This window comes from Capricornis sumatraensis, chromosome 18 (assembly GCF_032405125.1).
Source record: "Capricornis sumatraensis isolate serow.1 chromosome 18, serow.2, whole genome shotgun sequence".
Classification (NCBI taxonomy): Eukaryota; Metazoa; Chordata; class Mammalia; order Artiodactyla; family Bovidae; genus Capricornis; species Capricornis sumatraensis.
Genome location: NC_091086.1, coordinates 60,387,330 through 60,396,916, shown reverse-complemented (window position 1 = coordinate 60,396,916; position 9,587 = coordinate 60,387,330). Strand labels below are relative to the sequence as shown.

At 34.9% G+C, this 9,587-nt stretch overlaps 1 protein-coding gene across 2 annotated transcripts in view; it reads right to left on the bottom strand.

Annotated features, from left to right (window-relative positions):
• Nucleotides 1–2,118: 2,118 nt before the first annotated feature.
• CDH18 (cadherin 18) overlaps nucleotides 2,119–9,587 on the bottom strand; it is a 411,562-nt gene continuing 404,093 nt past the window's right edge. For both annotated transcript variants that reach the window (XM_068990438.1, XM_068990441.1), the window contains one exon: nucleotides 2,119–2,609. In XM_068990438.1, coding sequence (XP_068846539.1) covers nucleotides 2,119–2,609 — 491 coding nt within the window. The remainder of the gene's footprint in view (nucleotides 2,610–9,587) is intronic.

Below are 9,587 nucleotides of genomic sequence, written 5' to 3'. Positions count from 1 at the left end.
CAGGGTGAGCATAGTCCAGCATTCACATAATCAGTATGGATCTCCAGAGGTTGTTCCCCAAAACCCCTGAGTGTCTCTTTTGATTTAACTTTATACTGGAATGTATACCACTATGAGATTAAAAAATGATCAAGCAGCATCTGGAATGCTAAAAGGTTGTAAAACACTTAAATTACATTTTATTCCTCAGGCTTCAAACACAAATTGAGAAATACTCAAATTAAATTTACTTACTTCCCATACCTCAAAACCGAAAAATAATAATAGCACGGGGCAGTTGTGAACAGAGGCAAAATTCAAAATTTTGCAATTGAGTAGAATCAGACAGAAAATGTCTTATAACTTTTGAGGACTCTCGATTATAATGACCTAAAGAGCAAAGGAAAACTTGCCCTTGAAATAAATTTTAATTTGAGGACTTCAAAATTCCAATTAATCTGAAATACATAGATATATTCAATTTTACAGAATAGGCTCACTATGTTATGGATTTTTATTTCACAACCAATATCAACAATAGCAAATTGTCATCTAAGCAATTTAGGGGGAAAAAAAACCAATAAATTCTGAAAAAAGATCAGATTATTTGGGGAAAATATCAAAAGAATTAAACTTTTATATATTCAGTTAGTAATTGCTTCACTGTTGAAAGTTTAATTAAATTCTCCTAAGATAATGTATTATTTCATTTACAAAGTATGTTTCTATGTAATTATGAACCAATGGAATTAGAAAATTAGTGTCTGTGAGCCTTTACATAACAAACTACTTTGCAACTGGGAAAACATTTTTATAGATGCTTATTGATCTTCATATAAAGTATAAGATAGGCAGGAAAGTCTTTTCCATCTCTATTTTCTAGTTTGGGACCCTAAAATTCAGTGACATTAGGAGACATGTCAGAATAATAAGTGTGAACCTCTAATTTTTTGCTACTAGACTTAAATATTTTTTGTAAGTCCTAAACATAAAAGGCTAATTAGACAGTGAGATGAGGGGGAAGTCTGAGCCTCTGTGAGGAATAAAGGCAAGTCAATCAAAAGTTTATGAAGTTTATGTAAATTAGAGGACAATCTTTTCAGACTACATAGTTATCATGTAAGGTACACTTTTGTTTTTAATGACTGCCGTGTTAAAAGTAACCAAATTACAGAAGTATAAACCAATTATCAAATTTCCAACAACCAATTTGAGGTACAAGAATGATCCGAATTGTTGATATAAATGTCCTAAAACAAATGGAAAAAAAAGAATAGAGTTCCTCAATGTTTTGTACAGGATAAGGTTTGCAGTTTGCTTTTTTTGTTTTTTTTTAATAAAATCTTTCCCTGACATATCAGATGGTCTGAGTATATCTTAAAACATTCATTCTATCCACTTAAAAAAGGGGGTTCTCCTGTTAAAGGGGCACAGGCAGGACAGAGACCATAGTCTCCATGATTCAGAGCAGTGCACAATTGGTGCACAGAAGTTGCATACATCATAGTGCAAGCAGCAAATCCCCATGCTCCATCAATTCCATATGGAGAAAAGAAGTGGGGAGGGCAAAGGAAAATGGTACATACGAGTCCATGATAGAGTGGTCTGGTAGGTTGGAAATACCTCCTGTCATTTCAAGAGGAAGCTAATGAGCTGTGTCACAATAATAGGGTGTGGATCTCAAGTCCACCCAAAAAGGTGGAAAAAGGTCATGATTACCTTCACCACCACATGATTATCAGTGTACCACCCCTAGAAATCAGAGTCACAAGTGATTTGAAACTTTTTGTTTAGTTTTGCTGTTGAAAAGAAATCACAAAATATTGAAACAAATATCATTGTTTGGCTTAATTCAGGTATTCTTCATTAAACAGTACACAGACTTTATTGAGCGACTGAAAATATACACAAGGAACAATAGCTTTTTCTCTGATTTTTTTCTTTTTTTTTTTTTAATTTTACTTTCTTCCCTTTAAATAACCCAGTTTTCAGTCATGAAAAGGGCACTTGTTTCTACAGTAGCTGTGCTCTGCTTGTTCAGTTCCAAGTACTGTTTCCAAGCTTCTTCCTTGCCATTGGTGAGGTTACATCTCCATTTGCTCAGTAAGCAAATTCTAGAAGATTGCAAGGATTGAGCCCCTAAGTTGTTCTTTCAGATTCTATTTCTCCATAGAGTTCAGCTAATTTTTTAAACTCGGGCCCCCAGTCTCCAAGGTACTGATAATCCTGGTCTGATTGAGTAGTTGCTGAATCCAGGGAGCTGATGGATCCAGCTTCTGATCTCTGACCCTCGTAGGCGTAAGTCTGCAGAGAGTCATAAGGAGGGACGCTGGGGTCTAGGTCGGCTTCCGCTAGTCTTTGCTTAATAAATTCCTGAACATCTATACTTTCCAGGGTGGACAATGTCTGGTGCCTGGGGGTAAGTTTCACTTCCGGTCTGATATCTCTGCGGTACTTGAGCTCCTCAGCAGCAGATGGATTCCTCAAGGCGGTGATGTCAAAGGCCTCCGTGTCTTCCTCGCCGCCCCCCTCATCATCATAGGTGACCACATTTTCCCGCACGTCCTCCTCTGAAATGATCAGGGGCTCTTTTTTGCTGCGTCTCAGGGTGATGAAAAGTACAACAATAGCTAAGCAAAAACAGAAAGAGGATGAAAAGTTAGAGAAAAGAACATCAGCAAGTTCCAACCATTCTCATCAGCTGTTTCATTTGGGCTTGCATTGTGATCTCTGCACTCTCAGAATACCACTGCAAGAATTTTTAATATCCCGAAGAACGTATAAAATGATTATCCCTACAAAGCAAAGGAAATAGTTGATCTGGTGAACGCCGTGATATTCTCATTTGCCAGGCTATGCTTTCAGAATTCCTGACTTGTGTTTAAGTCTAACCACTCATTGTTTACACTGAGGGGAATAGATGATGGAAAAGCAATATGAAATTCTGACTGGAAAAATTATTGTGTGTTGGGGTCAATCTATAGATATTAATTCATCTAAAGATGCATACACTAAAAGCAGGGTATTTTAAGTTTATGTAAAACAGGAAGAAGGAGCCCCTATCTTTAACCCTTTTTGATTCTGTGTAGAAATAAAAGCAGGAATATTTTACATGGTTCATCTCTTTTGTCCATTATCCTTTAGAATGATATTATCAGGCATTAATTATTGCATTTAAATATCAGATTGCAAAATATGTTTATGTTAATGTAGAAATATTTATGTTTAAGTTAATGTAGAAATATTTCCATTTACACAATGCTCTTTACATAATATTTTTATTTAATGCTCAAAATAGAGCTGGGATTTCCTCATTTTTAAAATGAAGAAACTGAGACTCAGGGAAAATTACATGAGTAAGTACTGTGTAACTTTAAGTCATACAAATGGTGGGTGGAAAAGTTTGGGCTCTAGTTTATTACTTTTCACACTAAAAGTGATGATGTTTCCATTGCCATATTCAACTTTACTATTTTAAATATATAGAACTGAGTGACCTGTTGGATGTGTGTCTTAGGGAAATTTTTCCAAATACACTGAATAGTTTCTTATTACCAGTAGTGTTGTAGCCACTGGGTAAACTGATAGAAATATATCCTGGGTATTTTACCTTGGTTCTTCTTTCATTACTTCAAATTATTCAGTTGGATGCTATTAAACCATTACTAAAGAGAATTATCTCATTTTACTCTTTGTCATTAGGCCCAAGGTCTTTTACTTCATCTCTACAGACTGTTTTCTTCTTGGTTAGCTGATATTCTACATTTTATTATGAGAATTATTAGGTTCACTATTATTTTAAATATCACAATATGATAATCAGAGAAATATATTCAAATGGAATGTAGGATTACTAGATTTAATAAATAATTCAGGACACCCAACTAAATGTGAATTTCAGATGGATAACAACAAAAATATACTATATGTATAACATAAGATGAAATAAAAATACATGTATAATGTATGTATATGTGTATACATAAACAACATATATAGTGTGTGTACATATGCACATACATATATATGTATGTATAATCAATTATATCCAAAGCAACATGGATATGTTTTATGGAAACATTAAAATATATATAAAATATGGCTTTATCTCACTATTAAGCATGGGGAATATTTTTGCTTATAATTTAAGTATGAAAGTGAAAGTTTTAGGCACTCAGTTATTTCTGACTGTTTGTCACCTCCATGGACTGTAGCTTGCCAGGCTCCTCTGTCCATGGGATTCTACAGGCAAGAATATTGGAGTGGGTTGCTATTCCCTTCTCCAGCGAATCTTTGTGACCCAGGGATCAAATTTTGGTCTCATGAATTGCAGGCAGATTCTTTACTGTCTGAACAATCAGGGAATATATATATTATATATTAATATGTAGTATATAATATATATTATATACTATATATTAATACATCTTTATATATATATAAACATGTACATGGGAGAAGGCAATGGCATCCCACTCCAGTACTCTTGCCTGGAAAATCCCATGGACGGAGGAGCCCGGTGGGCTGCAGTCCATGGGGTCATGAAGAGTTGGACATGACTAAGCGACTTCACTTTCACTTTTCACTTTCATGCACTGGAGAAGGAAATGGCAACCCACTTCAGTGTTCTTGCCTGGAGAATCCCAGGGACGACGTAGCCTGGTGGGCTGCCGTCTCTGGGATCGCAGAGTCGGACACAACTGAAGCGACTTAGCAGCAAACATATACATACACATACATATATGTGAATATACATAGCATAAGTATGTCTTGTTTAATATATCTGGAGATGTGTAAGTGCATACATATACACACATGCATATACACCTACAGATCTATAATTTTATACAAATTTCACACTTTTATGCTGTATTTTGTCTATCTATTTATATATGTATATTATATTTTATTTGGAAATCCTGATTATATGTAAGCTTTAATAAAGGATCATAGAGCAAACAAATAGCAGGTTAGCTATCCTCTGATAAAAACATACCTGACACCCTAGATACAATCCTTCTATACCTCCCTTCCCCTCTAAAAAGTAACTTCTATTCTTCATTTTGTTATTATTTCCTTGCTTGTTTTCATATAGTTTAAACCCTTTTTATGATAGCCCTAAACTAGATAAAGTGTTACTGCATTGAACTATATATCATACTGTGTACATGCTCTGAAGTCTTGAAAATATGGAGAGGAAAAGGAATAGGTATTCAAGCCAGAAGTGGATAGGATAATTACTAGAGGGAGGTCTACCATATGTGGAAAGAGAGGGTCACAACACTGGGAGGAATCTAATTTTGCAAAGAGGCAGGTGGAAGACTGTGGGAATGAAGAAAAAGAAAAAACAGACAAAACATCTTTATGGAGAGTCAAGGAATCATCTAGAAATGTAAGGAGTAAAAGGATACTGACTGGGTAATGTGAAAATGCAATGGGGAAATTAGAGTTGACATGGTAGAGCTTTGATTATTGTTTGGAATAGAGTGATCACAGAAAAGGCTGGAAATGAAATGCTGATTCTACATACGACCCGGCTTCATAAATGCTCTGTTAAAGAGTACAATATGTTTCTATTCACGTGATTATTCTTTTTGCTGAATGCCATCAGTAAGTATTTGATATCTCACTATTTATTTTAGTGTAAATTCAGCCAATAGCTTTTAAACTCAGTAGCCCAAGCAGAATCCTCAAGTAACATACTTCATTCTATCCAGAGGTTTATATTTATCATCCACCATATATTTCTGCTTATCATTATAGTTAAGTGAGGAGGCTGTTCTAGATTAAAATATCTATTGATAGTTCTACACACTGCCTAACTTATTATAATAAAATTTCTTAGTGTTTTCAATAAATCAAGCTATTTCTCTGTATGTTGAAATGGTTGGTGATGGATGTCAAGGGACTTTATGTGATAGATAACAGGGAGAATGTGATCAATATTATTACCAAAGTATGGAGGTAATATACATCCTTTACTAATACTAGTATTCTATTTGCCTAATGAAACCTATTTGATAATGCTGGATTTATTGTTATGATAGCTTCTAGTTGCTTAAAAAGCTATCCCTGACTTATATGGTTGATTCAAAATATATATGCTAGTTAAATTTGAATGTACAGTTTTACATCTATTTCTTTCTAGGCAAAGAGAGTTACTAGGCAGAGACAAATGATTCCCAGATTTGTTGCATACCTATTTATTATAAAGATCAATATATAATTAGCCATACAATCTGGAACACTTTTTGAGGGTGGAAAGGGGTTTAACTTATAATTACACCAGAATATCAGGACAAATATAGACATATAGTCCCTTTGAAAGTGAAAGTGTGAGTCTCTCAGTCTTGTCTGATTCTTTGTTGACCCCATGAACTGTAGCTCGCCAGGCTCCTCTGTCCATGGAATTTTCCAGGCAAGAATACTGCTGTGGGTAGCCATCCCCTTCTCCACGGGATCTTCCCCACCCAGAGATCAAACTCAGGTCTCCTGCTTTACAGGAAGATTCTTTACCGTCTGAGCCACACTGTACTCATTAGCGAAACAGTCATGTGTGCATGCTCAGCCGCTTCAGTCATGTCCAACTCTGTGAGACACTATGAACTGTAGCCCACCAGGCTCCTCTGTCCATGGGGTTCTCCAGGCAAGAATACTGGAGTGGGCTACCATGCCCCCCTCCAGGGGATCTTCCCCACCCAGGATTGAACCCACATCTCTTTACGTCTCCTGCATTGGCAGGTGGGTTCTTTAGCACTAGCGCCACCTGGGATAGTCAGTGGCAAATTTAAATCAACACAGAGAATGTGGATGCAGAGAAGAATGTGGAAGGTACATTGCTAATGACTTTCTTTACGCTCATGTTTGTTTAGTAGGTGTTCCTGGAGCAGATGGCACACAACAGATACTCCAGAAACAATTCTTATGTGGATTAACAAACGAATGATGTTTCTGAGAGTGACAATGTGACGCTGGGTTAATTAAGTCTTCATGAATAATAATTGTCTCAATAGAAAAATAATTTTTCAATACTTTAAAAAATCAGCTTACTGTTCCTAAAAGTTCCAAACACCTAATTTTGCTTGAAAGTATTTCTTAAAGTTTGAAAAATAAAGTGCTTCCCCACAATCGCAAGGCCAAATGTATTTAAAGAGAGTGAGTGTAGATAATAATCATATTTGAAAGTTAAACCCAATTTTAACAATGGCAAGCAAGTAATATATTTGAATTAGTCCCTCACAGTATATCAAACTATAGATGTATAACAGGGTAGCACTTCTTTCAGTGGTTCATCTGAGAAAATATACTATGTTAGAGCTACGGAGTTGCTAAAAAAGAGAAAGAGAGATAGAGAGCTTGTCCTCTGTTCAAAATTATATTATAAATAATTTCTGGTATTTTGCAGCTTCTTGGTTAGTGTATTTCTTTTTCTTTTCTTCTCATTAAGTGTGACCAGAACTTTAATTCTACATGATTCATTTCATTTAAGAAAATTAAAATGAATATCATTATTTTATTCATAAAGAGATTCAAATTTGTGGAAACAGTTTTCTCTTTGTTTTCCTCTATATTATATTTACTTACTCATATAATCTTTCCAGTACCCAGAGTACTAAGGGGGTTTGAATTTTCATAACTTAACTGACATACAACTTACATTTGAATAAATTATGTATTGACTCCTAACATACCCCCCAAATACTTTTCACAGCAGATATTTTTACCCCTAAATATCACTTGATTCTTTTTTTTATATCATCATATTTTATCACTAAATTTGGTAGGATTAAGTGGCCCAAGTCAGGGAGATTATTTTTATTAGCTTCTGTAGCCATAATTGGTAATGACACTTCTCACTGCAACTTATTTTTTCACACCCAGGGGAATCCATAAAATCATTCACAATAACTCTGATGACAAACAGGTTTGACATTTATCTTCTCATCAATTTCACTTCCTCTCCTAGCCCCTCACTCTCCTCTCACCACATCCACCTTAATTTCCATGCAGGAGGAAATTTATATCCCCAAATAGGAGCAAACTACTTGGTGAATTAATCTAAGTCAGCTGATTATATGTGATGTGTGAACTATGAAGGTAGCTGGAAGAAGTCCATTTTGGATCATGATTAAATAATCTCTTGCCCTGATTTGCTCTGCCCACAGTTCTGCACCCTCTGACAAGTAATGGAGTGGGTTGGGAAAGAGATGTCAGATGCCCAGGAGAGGAAGGGAATTCCAAGAACCCCATTTTCTAGCACCAAACTGACTGCATCATGACGGTTCACTGTAAATTCTTTCCTATCCATTCCTTAAAAGGGATCTGAAAAGTTAATCCTGACAAAACATAGCTCACAAGGTGTACATTTGGCACTTAAAGTTAGGCCCTTTGGTTTTCAAGCACCATTTTCTAGTAATCAATGTATACATAGATGAGGTCTACCAAACTGCAAAATATTGAATAATATCTAGCCTATAATAAAACATAAATAAGCAACACAAAATTTTACAGATGACTGTAAGGTTATTCTAGTTGAAACTTCATTTTCATAGATTCAGAAATAGAAGCAAAAAGACTTTGTGGGTCTTGAGATCACACAGTTAATTAGTGGCAAAACTAGGGCTGAATTTCCACTATCACAGTCATGTTCACAAAGAGCTACTAAGTGAAACATTTCAGTATCAAATATTAGTTTCATGATTTATTTAGCTGTTGAGGTTGAATGCAAATTCAAAATTACAAGTTCTAAAATAAAGTATTGCTGCCTCTGATATTGTTGATATTTTTCTTGCAGCCTATGAACTCATATTTTAGCCAATGCTATTTCAAAATTACAAATGTCTACATTTCAAGTTTGTGGGCCAGATATTTTCTCAATAACAATATATGCCCTTACAGTGCCAAGAAAAATATAAATTACATTAAAATAATGATTACTTAAACCCAAGCTTAAGAAATTCTGCAACTTTTGAATTATAGTGTAAAGACATTTGATTTCAATAAAAATTGAAGGAGCAAATGTACATTTGTACATTATTAAATGTAACCTTTGTTTCATTAGCCCTGATATATACCATAATTTTTAGAAATGTTCTCTTATTTACCTCAAAGAGTGGGAAAAGCCATTGTCATAAAGTCAATTAAACAAATTTATTGTTTCATGAAATAATAAAATGTCATTTTATGTAATATAGGGGCTTCTCTGATAGCTCAGATGGTAACAAGTCCTCCTGCAATGTAGGAGACCCCAGTTCAAGTCCTGGGTCGGGAATGTCCGCTGGAGAAAGGATAGGCTACCCACTCCAGTATTCTTGGGCTTCCCTTGTGGCTCAGCTGTTAAAGAATATTATATTATGTAATATACTTAAATGTACCTTACATTGATATCTGTCAGTTTTAAAGGTTTTAATCTTTGTATGCAAAATAATTTTCTGATGATAAATGAAAATAAAAGCCAAAGGTAACAGGCTTCCACCACTGAAATATCTTTCAGAATAAGGACTTGGAAGAACTTATATTAATATAAGAGTGTTCTTTTTTTTTCTTTCTTTAATGGAAGCATAGTTGACTTACAAAAAGTCACTGAGTTCTATTCTTTGTAGTTTCAG